Source organism: Cynocephalus volans, chromosome 2 (genome assembly GCF_027409185.1).
Source record: "Cynocephalus volans isolate mCynVol1 chromosome 2, mCynVol1.pri, whole genome shotgun sequence".
Lineage (NCBI taxonomy): Eukaryota > Metazoa > Chordata > Mammalia > Dermoptera > Cynocephalidae > Cynocephalus > Cynocephalus volans.
The window spans coordinates 109597907-109617768 of NC_084461.1; the positions used below are offsets into that span (position 1 = coordinate 109597907).

At 41.1% G+C, this 19862-nt stretch overlaps 1 protein-coding gene across 3 annotated transcripts in view; it reads right to left on the reverse strand.

Moving 5' to 3' along the window:
- Positions 1–2660: 2660 nt before the first annotated feature.
- ZNF608 (zinc finger protein 608) overlaps positions 2661–19862 on the reverse strand; it is a 102832-nt gene continuing 85630 nt past the window's right edge. For 2 of the 3 annotated variants that reach the window (XM_063085980.1, XM_063085981.1), the window contains exons 4-10: positions 13870–13957; positions 10923–13377; positions 8834–9251; positions 8106–8278; positions 6197–6350; positions 4040–4121; positions 2661–3520 (exon numbers count right to left, since the gene is read on the reverse strand). In XM_063085980.1, coding sequence (XP_062942050.1) covers positions 3514–3520; positions 4040–4121; positions 6197–6350; positions 8106–8278; positions 8834–9251; positions 10923–13377; positions 13870–13957 — 3377 coding nt within the window. In that variant the 3' untranslated portion in view covers positions 2661–3513. Of the gene's footprint in view, positions 3521–4035; positions 4122–6196; positions 6351–8105; positions 8279–8833; positions 9252–10922; positions 13378–13869; positions 13958–19862 lie in introns of those variants that run through there. The other variant, XM_063085982.1, reaches the window with a different exon arrangement.

Genomic DNA, 19862 nt, shown 5'->3' on the forward strand with positions numbered 1-19862 from the left:
AAGTGAACAACACTTATGACTCAGACTACTGCAGGAAGCAGGGAATGGATGGTTAGTGACAAAAACAATAATAAATGGCTTTGCCTGTCTTGTTTCTTTTTCAGAGCCAGGGAGGGAATAAAATGACCAATAATTATCATTTAAACTGCTGCTTTACCCTGTATCAATCAGAGTTATTCATTCTGGTTCCTCACAGACCCTTGGGCTAAAACCACACTAAATCAGGGTCACAGCCAGAGTGAATGTATAAGGCCAGCCTTTTTACTCTAAGTGTTAATGACCTGGGCTGAACACCAATGGCAAGATTTCATGAAAAACCCATCTGAGATCCTAATCTAGGAATAAACAGTTCTATATGGAGCCTATTACTTTGTTTTTAATATTCTGTATTCAATGGGACCACAGCTGTAAACAGCTCTTCACTCCCATTTCTCCATGAAGTTAATTTGTACTGTATCAGCACTGCAGGCTTTTTGCATATGTTCAGGACAAGCTGATATGAGCAAGCCTGGAATGAATAATGTTTAGTAAAATCAATAAACCCTATTATTAGTCACTAAGGGGACTGATTTTATGTCTATAAAAGTAAAACAATTAGAACCGTATTAATGGCAGATTCATCATAGTAATATAATGGAGCCAAGTATGCTTGTCTTTTGGGAATCTTTAATTTACCATTTGGTACTGACTATATACTCAGCCAGAGAAATGGCACACATACTATAAACAAGCTCTGGCCTTTGGCAATGAATGTTGTCATCAGCAAAGACTACACTGCTAAGAGTAAAGGAAAGAAACAAAACTTCACTTACTGATTAATGTAAACCAGTCATGAATAATGTTCCAGTAAAAGCCTAGAGGGAAAAACTATTCAAATTGCAATGTGCTTGTGGTCATATAACTCTTTGCATTTATCAGCATTCCTATTTATTACAGTAACAGAGTTAAGCATGGTCTAATGCACCTATTTATGATCTTATCTATTTAACCACCTAACTGGAAGTGATTAAAAGCCTGGTATGTAATAAATATACATCTAATCATTTTGCAGCTGAAAAGTAAGATTGGCTTCCATATGTATGACTTAAAAAACAGGTATCACTAAAAGCAAGGAAATCATCAGGAATCCGCAGTATCACCTACCTACCAAAAGGAACATGATAACAGCTGGGGAAGATGTGAGGTGACCTTAGTTCTGCTTCAGTGTTTCAATAGTTAAGAAGTTGGTCAAGAACTGGACCAGCATGAAAGCAACCAATAGTCACACTGTAAACAATATTCTGAACAGAGGAAACATACTTGTTTAATGTAATTCGTCTTATACCAGTTAAATCTTCAAGGATAATCAAGATGTGGTGTTTAAGAACTGAAAAACAATTGATAGTCTAAAAAATAATGAAAAAATGTGAAATACTCTTATGTGTAGGAATAAACACTGCAAACAATGTTTTTAAAAGTGACAACATAGATGAAATTTTTTTTAAAAAACCAAACTGAAAATTAGGTGAAAAATATCCTCCTATCAAAATCTATTAAGAACATGGACTAGACTTGCAAAGGCCAAGCAGCAAGGTGTTCTTTCAAAGCAGAAGAAACATTTCTTTTTGATTGCAAAAATCTATTGATTTGTAAAGCAAAGGCCTCTAAGTAAAACTAACCAAATCATACCAAGACAAATTCTGTCAACTTAAAGAACCTTTTAGTAAACCAAGAGGTAGAACTGTCATTAGCAATTATAGTAAAATCATAAAACATTACAGCTGAAATGAATCACTGAAATCAGCCAGTGCGAACACATGAAGCACATTCCCACTTCAGGGCTTCTGCGCTCGCTTTTCCATCTCACTGCAATGCTTTTCCCCCATTTGTGTGCATGGAGCCCCCTTCCTCAACTCTTCCGTAGACCTTCCCTGACTACTTTACCATTAGAAACTCCCACACATATGTTCCCCCCCAAGCTTTGCTTTTCTTCATAGCATTTAACAACCATCTAACATACTCTGTATATCACTTTTATATCTTATTATATGTTTATTTCACCCACTAGAAAATGCAAGCTTTGTGGGGACAGGAATTTTTGTCTGCTTTGTTCGTTGCTATATCTCAGCACTCTAGACCATGAATTTCTTAAATGGAAGGGATGGAGGAAGCAGTAAAAATTTGGCATAAAAGATTCTAGTAAATCAACTTAATGACAGCTGACTGACTGACTTTTTACATGTTTTATCTACTGCCCACATGTCACAAGATTTACATCTTTGGAATATCATTCCATACACTACAGAAACCTGCATCTACCAATTTGTACTGATATTACGCTCCATGTGTGGAAGTAAATACTCTGGTAAATATGTATACATTCACTGAATTAAACACACTATTTTGTTGTTATACCTATATATTATACAAGAAAAATTAATCTATATATGCAGTATCTTATGCATTGGGCATTCATAATATTAAGGAACAGTTCTGAAAATAAGAATCAGTATCAGCCAGCTAAAAATAACATGAGACAGACAAGAAGCCATTATAAAAAAAAAACCTTTTTAATTCTGATTGCCAAATTATTTAAGGCAGGTATAAAAAAGGAAAGCATTCAATATACATTTTACATAAAATAAACTAGATTACAGCATAAAACAAGTAACCAGGCAATGGCGTTAAAGTCTCTCTCTTCTAAAACTGGATAATTGTAAACATTAAAAAAAAAAAAAAAAAAAAAAAGACTGCAGGACTATTCAAGTAATAGAACAATCACAGATGTCTCTGGTATGCAGGCTATCGGGTTATTTGCCATTCAAGATTATCAAAAAATGACACCTCATTATTCACAGATGCTCATTATTTCCCCACTTTAATCTTTACATTATATACAACACAGTTTTTGTGGTACTGGCAACCCCATGCCTTCCAAAAGTAGTTTTTCCACAATACACGAGTACAAACAGTGACTACAGGAACATTTTACACTGATGCGTCTTTAACAGGAGCCACCAAATAGACATCTAAATTGTACCAAAGTGTCATCATCACAGTTAGCCTTTCTGAAGGGCTTATGGGAAATATATGAAGGATATGCAAGGTTCAGGCACACTGATACATAACATTATTTATTTACAATTTTAAAGGAAAGGGAAAAGCAAAAGAAAGTAAGCAGCCTTCTGTGGCTAACACTTTTCAACATGACAAATACATTTTTTATTTCCTTTGCTGAGTGGTTTGCGACTTGGCAGCAGACCCTGTGTGTGCGAGCCTGGTTACTGATACAAAAAGTAAAGAATATATATATATATGTATATATACAGATATGTATACGTATATATATATAAAACAGAAGTTTAATTACAGCAACATTTGTTACTCTGTGATAAAATCTGTAATTTACAAAAATGAAATGACTGGTTTTTGCCTGCCATTAAGGCATTTCAAATTAACACCATGGAACTGATGTCTGTATAAAGCGCTTCCCCATGTGATCCAGTCACATGACAACGTACATTTCCAATCTTGTTATTCTCTGCAAAAGAAAAGCAAACTTTAACATAAGGTTCTATCAACATTTGGTACTGAAAACCTAAAAACCGTAAGACTGAGAGGATTATTTTAATTCTATTCAATTTGTGGAATTCAATTCCAGAGAGAGGGAATAATGCAGGTAATGATATACATTGTGAAAAATATTAATTTTATAATACTAATAATTTCATCCCTTTAAATTATTTTCCCTCATTAAAATCAGTTGAGGAATAATTAAAAATACCAAAGAACAAACATGAACTAGCATTATGAAAATAAACTTCTCCATTTGCAACTTTATTTTTAAACATAATAAAACAAAGGGAGTTACAGTGAATTATTTTAACAAAGCTGTGAGGATAACCTAAGAAAATTTCAACTGTCTAAAAAACTAATTAGCTAGTTACTAATGATAGACAATGATATAAAACCCAAAGAGCTAATAAGCCTATATTTGCTTCTTCCCAAGCATTAAGAAGTCTCAATCTAAAAACTAATTCAAAATGTACAGGATATTTACCTTCTTTGTGCAGGAAACATTCCTGATGCAGATGCCTGGGCAGCCACCTGCTGAGAGGCAACGAGGGCAGCAGAGGTCAAGCCTAATGGGGGAAAAATGTAGGGTTTCTGTGACATTTAGGAAGATAAAAGTAGACAGGCCCAGTGGTGAAGGGCTGCAGACCCTGTAGCAACAATGTGTCTTTCCTTTCCTAAACACACACACAAAATACTTCATGCGGCAAGGACAGAGTACAAACTGCTTGGTCTATCCGATATCTATCCCTTTATCAAATACTCTGCAGTTTTCCTAACAGCTATTCAAAGAGGATAGAGCATTCCATCTCTCTGGCTCTGTATGGTGCTAAATAGTTTGCATGCATTCCTGAGTAGGAAGCTCAGGAGAAATAATAGGTACCAGGTAAGAAGAGGAATCAAAAGTCACAATGAATTATAGAAGCAACATGCTATTTGCTTAGAATACAATACTTTCATAATAACTTTTATCACTTTAACATTTTTCCCCAGCGATTGAACACAATGCATCCCATAAGATACATGGGATCAGAGAATCAAACCTAGAAATGGTCTTAACTTTTACCCTGCAAGACAAAGGTAGATGTCAGAGAATGTAATAGCTCCAAATAGCAGGAAATTCTCTAATAGAGAATTCTTTTCTATAAAGAACAGTCCTGGGAAAAAACAGAGTAAACAAGTGCAAACTGAGGGAAAATTACTCTCTCCTTCTATATCCTTCATTTGGATATATTTTCTTTTCCCAGAGGTAACTTAAGACATTATACTAACAATAATAATAACAGTATCTTGAAAGTGATAAGATTTTTCTGCTCATATGTATACTTTATATATAGATAGATGTAATGTGTTAGAAATAAAACCCCTTTCTCTTCTAAGTCCTTCTCACACTCAATACAAGTGGCTTAGGAATTAGAGATGCTCTCTTTTAACACCACTAATTAACACCAAGTAACAAGAGTTGAAGAAAGTGACACCTTCACATTTGTATATCACTCCCCACTTTTGGAAACACCTTCAAACATATCATCTTTATAGTCACACAGCAGAAGAGGCGACTTGGCAAGTGCTATGGACTGAACAGTGTCTCCTCAGAATACATCGAAGCTCTAACCCTCAGTGTGCTTGTACATGGAGATAGGGTCTATAAAGAGGTAAGTAGATGAGGTCATAAGGGTGGGGTGTTATGGCAGGATTAGTGTCCTCATGAGAAGAAACACGAGAACTGCCCTTGCTCCCCAGAGCATGCACAAGGAAGAAGCCATGTGAGTACACAGCAAGATGGCAGCTGCCTGTAAGCCAGGAGGACAGGCCTCACCAGAGAATGACTGTGCTCCACCCTCATCTCAAACTCCCAGCCTCCAGAACTATGAGAAAATTAATTTCTGTTGTTTAAAGCCACGCAACCTGTGGTATTTTGTTACAGCAGCCCCAGTGGACTAAGACAGCAAGATCCTAGCAAGTGGATCTGTTGGTAAAGATGGTGCCACCTACCCCCTCAGGTGACAGAGATGGGACAAATAATACACGCTCAACTAATACACCACGGATTGAAGGCTCCCTCGTGTCAATTCCATGGCTTTTAAAAATGTTTCTCTTTCTTAACCCTCATCTTTAGTAAAAGAGTCGTAGCAGTGAAGGGCCATGAAGAGCCCATGAATTGAGTTATTAAAAAGTGTTAAACCTGATCATGTTCATCCGATTACTTCCATGGGAAAAGAGCAACTTAAAAGGCCTGCAGAAATCAGCACAAGTAATTTCACCAAAGCCTTCCGTCATCCCTCCCCTCTTTACTTCAATTTCCCTGAAGTAGATATCTGATCTTCTGATTGTTATATTCAGTGCCCCAGACACTGGCCGCCACCGTCGGTCTGTGAGATAACAGTAAGCTGCAGATAGCATCAACTACTGACAATTATTAAGTGGTAGCCACCTCATGTCTCAAAAGAATACAAAGATGTGGGATAGCCTTAGCTGTGTCACTAGAAAACACTGGGAAATAAGTGTTAAGACCCCTCCCCAGAGCTAATGTTAGCTCAAAGCTCAATACAGGGCGTTTTTATTTTAAGATGAGAAAGGTGGTCTTAGCAACTGTTTTCCAAAGCAGAATGAAAAGAGACGTAATAACAACAGAGCGGCTGACCTTGAAAAGGGTCGTATTGACCAGGGATCAGTGGGTAACCCATGCCCACGTGGGTGTGGTGATGTGTGTGCAGGTGCCGCTGGCCGAAAGGGGAGTGGCGGTCCCTTTCCCTCTCCGCCTCCCGTTCCCGCTCAGCTGTAGCCTTGTCCACAGGCTGCAACAGAAAAGAGAAATTTTCCCAGCTTAATCCTCTGAAAGCGAGTAGAGACATTAAACCACCTTTGTTCGTTCGGCAATATTATGTTAATGATTAAAAAGTAGATATATAGAAACTTACCATTCTTTATTAACGGAAGATAATTTCAAAAGATATGCTTTAGTTTCAATTGAAATTAAGCCAACACTAAAGAATTGCTCCACCCAAAGTAAACCAAGTGGCATTGATGTTTTCCTCAAATGACTGAAATAAGAGAACTGCTCTCTGTATTCATCTGTAATTGCAAGTTTAGAATCTACCTGGTATCTTCCCCCAAACAACTTTTACATATGCATCAAGGAAAAGAAATAATCTGGGAGATTTCTTTAAGGTCAAGTTTGTTAATTACACTTTTTATTTTATTTATATTTTGTGAGGAGAACCTATTTCATAATTTTAAACATATCTGCATTCATTTTCTTCCACTGAAAATATACATCCCAACATTATATGCTAATATAAAGTACAGGAAATCCTTGTCCTATGCCCACAACCCAAATCTCTCAATTTTTGAACACTCATAAAGAAGCTCAGTTTCTCCCAATTCACAGTTTGGTTAAAGATTGTGTGTTACCTTTTAGAACTTAACCATCCTTTCACTAAAATTCTTCTTCTTACTTGAAAATAATCTTTGTATAGAGGAAGGACTCACAGAAAAAGATTCATAAATCACCTTTTCTCATTTCTCTCTATAGTCTCCAGCAGACTCATTCACATTACAGATATCATATTTTAAGATATTTAAAACTTTTTTCTAGACAAGAATCATCATAACCTTTTTTTTAGTCTTTCTTCGCAACTATCTCTAGGACTAGCAGTTGCCTTTTTGTGGGGAGGGGAAGCCATCTTTCGTAAAAGGCACACATATTACTTCAGTCGAGTTACAGGGATAGAACAATGAATCAAGGTCAAAAACTAGCAGAAGCAGCCCTCACTCCACAGTCAAGTAAAGCATGCTTGCACAGGAGTCTCACATGTCATGACATGCCACGGACCTTCAGCTTCGCTCGTGGTGAGCCACCAACCATGAAAACACCAAGGGTCAATAAGAGGAGTAGAAAATTCAGATCACTACAGAAGTTGAGCTAATAACAAAGTGACACAGTTGGGTACAGTCTGTTCATATTTGGGCCAACACTGAAGACTTACTGCCTAGATGAGGCTACTTGGTCCCATCAATTACTGCCATGTGATTTTGGACCAGATTTTCTACTGTCTTAAGAGAAAGGGGGCAGCTGAATTTGCATATGTAATCTCTGATTTTTAAAAGCTGTCCCAAAAGAAAACCTTTTTTAAAAGCTCAATTTGCCCAACAGGTCAACAGTTTGTGGCTCTGAAATACTTATTTACAAGGATGCTATAGAGTCCTCTGTTACTTAATTTCTGAATGTTTTATCAAAAATATTTTGCACCAAAAGTTAGTTCCTATGAATTTAAATTTCCACCTAAGAAGCATCCTCCTGACTGAGCAAGGTATACTCGATTTTGCGACAGAAAAGCTTGCTACCACCTCACATGCTTTAACAATAATTTTCCCTCATGTGTGAAAGCATCTTACTTTTGAACACTCCATTCTTTATGTTTTAGGATAAAATAGCATCCTGCAATCACAGCTGGGTTCCCAAACCATTTATATTTCAAGACCGTTCTCTAGCTTCTTCCCCTCTTTCTCCCCAAACACAGTACTTTTAAATGACAACAAAGGAGGCTTACAGCAGGGGACTTGCTGCGGTACTGGTTGGCATGCTGCTGGAGCAAATCCAGTGCTTTAGATTCAGTGGTTGTTTTCGTGTTGATGCTAGGGCTGGTATTGACTTTCTCTGCCTCTTCTCTCGCTGACATCTTCCCATAAACGGGATAATGAAATCCTGGAGAGAGATAGGCTCCTGCAGATAAATAGCAAATGCCACATCAAGTTACCGGCTACATCTTAAAAAAAAAATCATTTGGGTTACATGAATTTGGGATGAGTTGAAGATCTTAAAATATGGGGTTATATTAAGAATGGGCTACATCATCATTAAACTGGATCTAGTTTCTCTGATTTTCTTCTACCCACTTAATTCATCCTGATGAACAGAGGTTATAAACAGAATTGAGCTTACAGCCATTTCTTACATTTATGTGTCCGCTTAAGTGAAAGGAATAGTAACTATAATGATTATGACAGTAAGTGCTTAGAATATTTTCACAGGCAATAAAGTATCTGTCAGTCTAACAGCTATAACAGACCATCGGAGACTATGGAAACTATAGCTGACGACTTTCCACATTTCATTTTTTAAAAAATCTTATATTAAATCAGTTTCATCTTTGATACTTTAAGCAACATAAAAACAAGCAAAACAAATGTTATTCTTGAAGCTTCTAATTTATCTTGTATTTTTAATATCTGCACATAGCCTCTTCCCTCCAATATCATGAGAACCCACAACACGTACCAGGGTAACTGTGCATTAGGACAGGAGAAACAGCCCGGTATGCAGGGTGGCTGGGGTCGTACATCTGTGGGTAAGGATAAGCATGCAAGTACTGGATGTACGACTGATGCTGACTCATGGGCGAGGACACAGCCACTCTTGTTCCCCGAGAGTCCTTCCAATTCACAGGAGTCTTGCGATCATCATTTTTCAGCTTGTTCTCTTCCATTGATTGAGAATCAGGACGCTTGGCCTCTTTGGGCTCCTCCTTAATACTCGTTAATGACACAGGAAGGCTTGACACACCACCCTCTTTATTAGGAGTTTTTCGTGGACTATCTTCTTTTAATTTCTTCTCTCTATCAAGTTCTTCTGACTTTTGCTGGTCCAGATATTTGGGCTGGTATACGTAATGATGCCATGTCCTTGAATCTGGATCCTGATTAAAAAAAAAAAAAGAAAAGAAACAGTTTTGTTTTAAAGTTTCAATTTTTAAGAAAACTCATTAGTCATCATGACAGCACTATTACTATACTAAGTTAACATGTACTTATGTGCTAGGCACTGTACTAGTGGATTTACTTCCTTCTCTTACATAGTAACAGCATCTGGGGTAGGTGTTAACTACTGATCCCTTATACAGAAGACAAAACCAAAGCTTGTAAAGTTTAAGCAACATCAAAGCCACACTGCTGCCCAGTTGTGGAGCTGGGCTTCAAACTCAGGCCTGCTGGAATCAGAGCTGGTTCCTTAATGTCATTTTTTAAACATTAATTAACATCCACAGATATATTTAAGCCAACTCTCGTTTTCCTTTTAATATTTCGCATAGGTAAAAAGAATTTTAAAATCTCCAACTCAAGCTAATGATAGTAAATTTAAGTAATTACTACAGCTATTAACATCACTTAAGAGGAAAAACTCCTGGTTTCCTAACATATTTTCTTCATCTACTGCAGTTGAGGCTTAATATATTGGCTCATTTCTCATTATGTGCTAACATCTTAATCAAAACAAAATTTCAAATTAATAGCACACGTTATGGCTTCTCTGTTGGAAAACAGAGCCATCCATAACCCCCCCAAACTGTACAGTTCTAATGCAGCCCTGTGAAGCAACAGCCTGATTTAGGCCTCTGGGAGCAGGGGAACTGAGAATCCCAAATGGCCTTTGGGACCTGCATCCCATTCATGTTATAAACCCAGGGTATTCAGGTCCTGAGTGAACATTCAAAGTTGGGGCTAAGTTCTAACTCTGGGCAGAAATGTGCGTGGGGAAAGGATTCTCACTCTGATTCACCAGGGACTAAGCATGGGGGAGTGGGGCTGGGGAATGAGCGGTGCTGAGAAATACCAGAATTACTGCTCAGGGGGCTGCAGTGACTCAGGATGTCTGAACCGTGACAGAAGGTGCTAGCATATGTGTGGTTTCATGGTGACCAATTTTCAGGTGTTCTCAGGCTGGCTAACCATGAGGCTCTGGGATGACTGCTGAGAGCCATCACCCAAACCTCCTCACACCCCTCAAAATTGCTCAGCAATGAACTCTGCTTTGGGGCACGTAACACAGAGTGTAAATCAGAAATCTAGGCATCTCAGACCATATGTGAAAGACATTTGGGCGCCACATTTTATTAAAAAGATGAACAGGAAATGTGAATTTAGGGTGCCAGTCTTAATGTTCCTAGGAGATGCTAATAGAAATTTGGAAATGTAAAAGAACAAATAATTTAGAGATCAGACTCAGAATCTCAGAGTTGGAAGGGAATCCAGCAGCCCTGTAGTGGAATGCCCTCACTTTGGACTAGGTGAAGAAATTAAGGGACCTCGTCTGAGTCACAGTGTTAGTTAATGGCATGGAACAAAAGTCTGCAATGTGCATAACCACAGTTCCTCTTACTATACAACATGATCAGAAAATAGTGAGTGATGTACATTTCAGAGCTACACAATAACTCCTGAGAATCTTTTAAGATATTTTTCAAGAGAAGAGGAGAAAACCCTAATGTTGGTTTCCTTCCTGTGTAAGATGTCTAACCAGATCAAGCCCAGACATGTACAAGTCTCAGACTGCTCTCTCTCTCTGTTGGGGCCACGCTCCACAATCTTACTTGTTTAAATCTGGAGGTTGGGTCTACACCTGTCTGCTTCATAGAGTCCATGACAGATTTCATTTCTACAGCCTCCTTAATAAGCTGGTGGTTTTCCATCTGCTTAGCTTTGAAGCTGTCGGCCTGAAGCTGCTGCTGGTGATTGGAGAGAAGCTGCGATTTACCTGTCTCCTCAGTTTTATTAGGCACTGAAGGCCCTAGCTTAGAATGGTTTTTGTTAGGCTCCGGAGTAGAGGGAGCTTTTGAGATTGTGGCAGATGGCATGTTTTTCTGTTTACTGTCCTCTTTGCCCAGCTCTTTCAAGGGGAGCTCATTTTTCCTTTCACAGTCTCCTCTCCCAGTCTGGGCCATTTTCTGCTCTGCCAGCCTCTGGTCCTCATAGTACTTCTCATACTGCTGTCTATAGGCAGGGCTGGTGGCCATCAGAGATTTCTGGTCCATATAGAGCCCATAGGCATACTGGCCGTAATAAAGTGACTGAGCCAGGGCAGGGTGTCTTTGTGTGATCACCGACTGGTGCTGAGGCTGCAAGGAAGCAGAATTATGGTCCATTTTCTTAGAATCTAACTGCTCTGCCTTGTCCTTCTTTTCTGTATCTTCTTCAGACTCCTTCTTGATCTTCATTCCCTGCGTGCTCCCGCTGCTGCCAGCTACAGGGGCACCAGCTTGTCCAGGGTGCATGTAACTTGGAGAATAATAAGGATCATAGCCATGGTAGTAAGGAGAAAGAGACTCTTTGAGTTGAGATGATTGTGCCATAGCTGACGAATGCCCTTTTACAACACCATCCTTACTGGAAATGATATCTGATGGGGAACTGGCCTTGGACCGCATGCCCTCTGACCTGCTGTCGGAACCCCCGTCATCAGCAGCATCGGATATGTCCGAATAGGCTGGACTGCTCGTCTTTGCCGCTGAACTCTCTGCCCCGTTCTGGGTCAATACATGCAGAGGTGCCATGGGCGCCTGCCCGTTCACCAAAGTGCTACATTCCATCCTCGAGGCACTCCCGATGGAAGGGCTGGGGGCATTGTCCGTGAAAGTGTAAACCTTATCAGCCTCGGCTTTGATGCTGGCCATGCGGCTCTCCTGAGACTCTGACAGTCCATTAGCCAGCGCTTCATTCTTGCTAAGATGGTCCTTTAAAAAGTGTCCAGCTAAATCTTTGCCAGCCCCCTTGGAGTCCTCTAGTTTCCCCAGCTTAGCATCCATCTTCGGGCTTCCTGTCTCTTTCCCCTCTTTGTCCTTTAGTTTTCGCTTCTCCTTTTTCTTTTTGTCTTTGAGTGACACCAGAGCCGGGTTCACGGTGATGGGCTCTCCCATAATTGTGGGCTTTGGTTGAATGGGTTTTAACGGAGGACTCTTTGGTGTCGCCTGAACAACAGTGGTTGTGAGGGAGGGCAGTCCCGGGATTGTCCCCGTGGTGGTGGTTGTAAAGGCTGCAGTAGGTATAGCAATTAGTTGCGGGGGAGTAGGGGCCGGGGCCGGGGCGATGGGCCGGGCACTTTTCAGTTTAGAGAAGTTTTTGTCCATTTTGCAATTGTTAGCTTTTTTGCCCTTTTCTTTTTCTCCTAAATTTTTCTTGTCGATTAATCCTTCTGCTTCCAGTTTAGGCATTTCGGCGACCAAACTGCCGTCTGCAGCTGAGCAACTGTCTAAAGTGGCCGTCATGTTGGAGATTACCGGAAGGTTGTTCAGTTCATTGTTAAGGCCTTTCTTTTTGCCAGAATTCTTCCCAGCTTTAGAACCGATAATCGGACCTGGGCCATTGCTCATCAGCTCTCTCTTTCCTTTGGGGGTTCCAGGGGGGTTACCAGCGCCAGGGGATGCTGGTGCCTTCACCTGGTCATAAGCTGATATGCTTGTGCTTGGCTCGCTGCATTCTAGTGCCACATTACTCAACGCTTCCTCACAGTCCGAGATCTTGTCCTCGCTGTCAGGCTCGAACTCCAGCTTGTTTTCTGGGTCTAAGTGTGCATGAGCCTGGTGGTACCTCAGGCCATTAATGTGCTTGTACTTTTTGTTGCAGTTTGGGTGGGGACAATCAATTAACACTGGAGAAGAGCAGCCTTGGTCCAAAAAAGTAGTCTCTGGTTTCCCTTGAGGGGTGGTGGGAGTGCTTCTAGAATTTGTGCGGACTCGCTTCCCAGGCTTATTGTCCTCAGAGCTGGAGTTGAGGTCCAGTTCCATCGGAGGCTTGTTTTTCCTTTTGTTGGTGGAGGAAGGGCTGGCTTTGATGTCCTCAGCGGCACAATTTGGGGGTGTCCTTCGTCCGCTGGCATTGAGGCTGCCCCGCCTCCCTTTCCCATTGGCTCCCCCTCTGTTCTTGTTCTGCAGCCCTCTGGACTCTGTGAAGCTGGCCTCGGAGCCCGGGGCAGCTGCAGCAGACCTCGCTCTCTTCCCTCTGCCCCGGCCCCCTCTCATCTCCAGGTCACTTGTCGGTGACTCACAAAACCTACGGAAGCAAGTAACACACATCAAAATGAACATCCCAAAAGAGCCAGGTGCAATCACAGGGTACACAATGCAGCAGGAGGAGGTAACACCCTTGGAGGGCTGGGCCCAGCCAAGGAAAAGACACCCTATTCCTCCACTGACAATTTCCACACCTGCAAAACGACAGGCTGCCAAAGGCTTCTATTCTTTCTCAGAATACCAGAGAAAAAATGCTCAGGTAGCTAGCTTCCAATCCAGTTCAAATTCCCATTTTGAGAAAAGAAGAAAACAAAGGAGGGGGTGGGGGCAGGGAGTAAAGATCTCCTGATAGAAAAGAAATCCAGCATCTGCATTTTACTGTGCTCAATCCTGAATTGCTCATTTCTCTTTTGCCTGGTTTCAATTACAGGCAGACTTTTATGTATTATTAATCTCTCTCTATAGTTTCCTTGCAAAGAGAGGATGGGGGAAGGAGAGGAAAGAGAAGAGAAATAAAAGGCCTTGGGCGTACCTGGGAGGGGCCCAGTCGTGTTTGGTGCAGTCCAGTAGGGTCCCCACATAAGTTTTGTTCCTCCATGTGACATTGACCACTAGGACACCTGCAGGAGGGGCAGGGAATGAGAAAGAACCATGGTTAGCAATGACTACTCTATTTCTAGTTCATTTATTATTATTATTATTCTATTTTATTTTATTTTTTTAACAGCAAAGTTCTATTCTCATTTGCTTTCAAAAGCTGTGGTTTGCATTCTTCCTCTTTTTGGTTTCAGTGACCTCAAGTTAAAACCCACAGGAAATTGTGTGTGTGTGTGTGTATGTGTGTGTGTGTCTGTATTCATGCGCATTCGCGTGTGGTACAAAAGGTTGAGACTGTGTGTGAGAGCATAACCAAGATACTGCTGACAGAAGGAAATGGTTTTTGCCATGTCCTGCTGTAAAACAGCAACACTCACCTCTTAATTTTTCTATTATTATACATAATTGCTTTCGTTTGGCAAGCAGCCAACATAAACTAAACGCCAGTTACCAAGTCTTAAACTAGAAAGTGACTGAAAGGAATCGGTTTTGTTTACAATTCAACAATGTAAAATAATTGTGATTTTTAGTAAGAAAAAAATTATGCAGGTGCATAAAAATAGGTATAGAAGGGAAAGTTGGGACTTAAGAATCCAGATAGCAGACTATCAGCTATGATTTCTCATTCCTAACCCTCCCCTCTTTGACTGTGTGTGACAGTAATCAGCGTTCATGTGGTATCTGTTTCACTGTTTGGTCTTGTTTCATATTAAGGACTCCTAAAATAGCACTCTTAAGAAAATAAATGTGCACAATATATTTGCTCTTGGGGTTATCTTTAGAATCAACTTTGGTAAGCATTTGCCACAGAGGATTAGAAAAGAAATCTCAAAACCAACACACTTGTTTCCTGCAAGCCATTCTGCTTCTCCCAACTGCTTTGCAGACAGACAATTTAATTTAGCACTGCATCTGTGAATTACTAAGCCAAAGTGCACTTAGTATACCAAATGTCACAGAAAAACAAAATAGAACATCCTCTTTATTTCTCTAGAGGACAGGTGACATTTAAAAAAAATCACTCCTTTAAAGCATATTTTAAAAGGATCTAGATTGTGAGACATACATAAAATATTAAGGGTAAAGAAATAAAATATTTGTGAGCCTTTGTTTTCTTTTCTACACCTACCCCCCCCCCCCACCCCCCTTCTTGGCAACACCAGAGAGCACTACTCAGAGTCTTATTTCCAGCTGGTTTGCTCACTTGTGTAACCACTGCCATTTTGGATTTCACAGAAAACCCCATAATAAGCTCCTTTATGTAAGGAAAACCTCACAAGGTAAGACTAATCTCCTTGGGAGTCTTGACAGCAGGTAAAATATTTGAATAGTTGGGACCTAAGTAGTGGAAAAGGAAGGATTTCTTTCAAAAGTCTCAAAAGGAGATTTTAAAATTGCTTCCCATATGGTCGGTGTTGTTATTACTTAGGTGGCAGCCGAATGTACAATGAGTAGCAATAGCCTAGCAAGGGGAGAAAAACTAGGTGCAGCAAAGCCTGGCTGATTCCGCTGTAATTCCCTCAGGATTTTTTTTTTTTTTTAATCCGTTGAGTATAAAAGTTCATGCTGCAATGAGAATCAATGGTAATTAGGCATTTGGTCACAATTTGCACAAGAAAGAACAATTGGAGGAAAGGATTCTTTATGAGCACATCCCTTCAGGAAAGGGGAGGGGGTGGGAGAGGAGGCGACGGGGAAGACTGAGCTGGTTTTCTCATCATCTGCTCTCTGGGGCACTGTGTGTGGTGTCAAAGACCTTTGCTGCTGCTTAAAATTCTTTAGCATGTCAGCTATATTTACAGTGCAGGAATATATCTGTATTGCCAGAAGGTTACTGCATTTTAGCTTTAGAGGCAATAGGCCGAATCACTGCGTTCCAGAGTCCCCGATGTAGCGCAAATGTATAATTAAAATTGCTTGAAAGGAAACATGAAAGAAACAACAAACCCTCCGTTCTTGCAGTAATAAAATTAAAAACAGGAAAAGTCTGCACAGACACTTAACATTTGTCTGCAGTGAAAGGCTTTTGTTATTGCTTTTCCCCTAAGGGTTTCGCGTTGCCAGCAAACCCTGGCCGCCGATTGGCCAGCGCCCGCTAAGAACGCTCACGTCTGATTGGCTGGGCCGAGGCGGCCGCCGAGCCCGGGAGGCCGCGGCGGGGAGGAGGAGCTCGGCGGGGCGAAGGCTGCGAGCCCTGGGAGGGCGGAGCATGCGCTCCCAAGCCGCTCGCCGTCTCCACGGGCTCGTCCGCACTCACGAGGCCCGTCCGGGCGGGGAAAGCCGCGGCCTGCGGGCCCGTGCTGTGCTTCCCCCCCACGACCCGCGCCACGCGGCCCCACACAACACGCCAGCCCACGCAGAGCCGAATTGGCCGTCTCAATGCGAGATCAAGGGAAACCTGGCCCCGGAGAAAAGGAAGGGACGTCCCGTCGAAGGTCGAAGCCGCCGCAAAGGCTGCACGGCAGCTGCAACATCCACGCTGTGAAACCATTCACGTCTCCCGCTTCTCTTTCTAGAAGCCACAGAGCAGACCTCCTAGCTAAGGACAAATGATGCTGTTGCTGTTTGCACTTGGTGGAAATAAGATCCTGGAAAGAAGGGTCCATTTTTAACTTCAAAGGGCCTAAGTCACCCTTATTTTTCTAGAAGCACCCCATATTTAAAATGCTCAAAACAAATGCTCTCCTCCCAGGAAGATTTTGAACAGTGCAAATTAAATATGTGTGCTTGCGTCTTTCTTTATATGCACGAGCCGCTTCACTATGCCACACGGTATTTAAAGCTGCCTAGAATTCACATACGAATATACACACACACATGTTTGCACAGCCAGATCTGCCACTCTGTATTGGAATGAGGGTTTAAGGAATGTTTCTCCTATAAACTACACAGTGTATCGTTTCTTTGTAAGTCTGTGCTTATACATCCTATTGTGCAGAGCTAAGTATAAAGGTGGTGTTTCAGCTCAAAAACATATAAATAGCTTATCATTTTGCTGAAATCTCAAAATCTTGAACATTTTGTAACCCATGGTCATATAAAGCAGACTATGCTTATTAAGGCATAAGCGCCCAAGATGAAAATTATAAATTTGACTTTTATAAATCTGGGCATAAAGTTGTATTTCTGATTTACGTAAATTGGAGGTAAATGCACGCTTATTCTTTCAAACATCTAGCCTGTGAGTGAGGTGCTGGGGGCACTCCATACTCTGAAATGTCCCGCCAGATTTATTATCCTCCCCTCTCCACCCATGGACTGGGCATGGTCTTTCTCAAAGAGCTAATGCCTATCCTATAACATGTTATATTTGGAAAATATCTGAGGCTTATTACTAATAAAGTAAGTATACAGCTGAAGAGCACAACGGATGGTCTGAGAGTGTGCTTACCACACGTGGTTCTTTAAATTGTTAACACTGTTTCAGATACTGATACAGAATCTAAGTTGCTATCCCCAAAGGCATATCATCTATAGGACATTTAATGAGAACATGGTCTTTACAATATAACCGGAATCCCTTACTTCTACAAGCCAAAAAAGCTCCAAGGATCTCATAAGGACTCCAGTTACAATGTTCTATTATTTCCTCAGTAAAGAGTCCCCAGGAAGATGATCAGGCCCATCAAGCATTTACTGTGCATCTATGGGATATACACTAGGTACCTATTTGGTGCTAAGAAATCAACCACATTTTGGCTGGAACCACTCCATCCAAATTCTGTACTTCAAGAATCTGCAATCTTAGAACAGAAGCAACACGGGTATACACTGTAATCCAGAAGTTACTCACATTTATAGAGTGGGCCCCTTATACCATCACATTAGATTAGAACCTGGATGTGACGTCCATAGTGCCTGCCCTGCCCACAGGGCCTGCTTAAGAGGGGAGCCTTAGGTGACCAGGCTCCTAGACCAGTAATCTTAACTCTGGCCCCATGCGACTGAACTACAGTGGTGGGTACCTAAAGCAGAGGTAACCAAACGGGCTTATGGTGGGAATCTGAATCAGTAATAAGGAAGTTCAGGAAAGCTGATAATTAGAGTCGAAGCCTAAAGGTCACAAAGTACTAGAGGCTCTGAGGATCATGATGGGCCAAAGCCCCAAGAAAGCAATAGCTATAAGATGAGGAAGTCAACTGCTGGTACAAGGCCCTCATTGCTTTGTGGGTGTGTGTACATGTGTGTATATCCCTTTTTCTTCCAGCTTCCTCACTAATAGGGATTTCATCAGCACCCAGGATTGCCCAGATATTTTCCAGTCATCTTGTTAAAAAGTTGTCCCTTGTGCTGAACTAAAATCTGTCTTTGAATACCTTGATCTTGGCTGTGCCTTCTGACACGCTGCAGAAGCAGTCCACCCATCGTCCACATGACAGCCTTTCATCCAGGCAAGGATAATGGTCATGTCACCATTCTCCTCACCTCCAGTTTACTTTTGATGTCACACTTCTAATCTCTTTGAAGGAACTCTTGAAAGTGCCTTAGTCCAAATCCCCAAGGAAAGTTAAAGTTCATAATGAATTAGGATCAAACGGAAACAAATTCACATATTATCTCATCTACAAATCCTCCCCACCCTCCCTGGCACACACATACCGTGCACACCACCAAAAAATGCCCGCTCCCTCCTGGGTCCCCACTGCACTGAGTACACAGTTCTCTCACCAGAAACCAGGTTTCCCTCTCCTTTCTGATTCCACAGCTAGACTCTTTCTCAACCTCACTTCTAGTTTGATGAGGCCATGTGACTGAGTTCTATGAAAGGAAATCAAGTGAACTTACACAGACCACTTCTAGGCCTGGCCCATAAGAACTCCAGTCTCCCTCCCTTTCTGGCTAACTGGCGTGGAAATGATAACTGTGACCTCGAAGGTCTCAAGTTGGAGGTGGTAGAGTCTCCTTCATATGTGGGACCCCAAATGACAAAGAGAACCTTCACCCACCAGGAGTACCCAACTCAGTCTATTAGGTAAGGAACACATAAACTCTTACCATGTATGGACATGGTTAGGACTATCTGTCCTACCCTAATACACAATCCCTTTAATATTTGGCTCCACTCGTATACACAGTATGCCTATCTCTTCCTACTAGATGACATTACTTGCGTACAGACAGTGTCCGCACCCACAGCCTCTGGGAGCACCGTGCCTCGTTCACAGTGAGAGTTCATTAAACACTTAGGAACTAACTAGATGGGAACTGACGAGGGAGAATCTAGACTGAATCCTATTCAGTGACTTCTTCTCACTATTACCATACTTTTTCAATGAGCATGATCACCCACTAACTTATAGACATTCTCTGTGGAGAGATTTTGCTCTGAAAATGCCATAAATGTGGTTTATGAATTATTATTTCTGGTATTTGTGAAGTTGTTTCCTCAAGAACTGGGCAAATGCCTGATTTCCCAGTGGATCGGCATAACTCTGTTTGTATTACAGTTTAAAGACTGTTTCAGAGTCTTTAAAGTGCCTCATCCCTGGAACAGAAGTCTTTGCCAAGCATTCCAAATGCTGAATTTGGAATCAGACAGAAGTGTTTTTGAACTCTCACTCAGACTACCACATCTGGATGGACTTGGTATGTACTCAGGCAGAAAAGAGAAACCTCATTCCAATAACACCAAATTATAACCCATTTATGCCATAATCCTTTTCTTAAGTTCACACATTTCTTTCCTTTTATATATTTTTTTCCAGTGAAACATTAGTGACAATAAAAATGCCACAATATGCCGGTTCCATGAGTACAGGATAAAGTTTGCATGTTTCAGATATCATATTACCCTACAGTTTTACACAACGTGACTATCGTACAAAAGGTATGATTTATTACCACTCCTTCGTTCAGAACTCCCTCTCCTCAATATTTTCTGGCCGTTGCTCTGTTGTATTTGATACTGGTACTTTGTTCTAGCTTCAG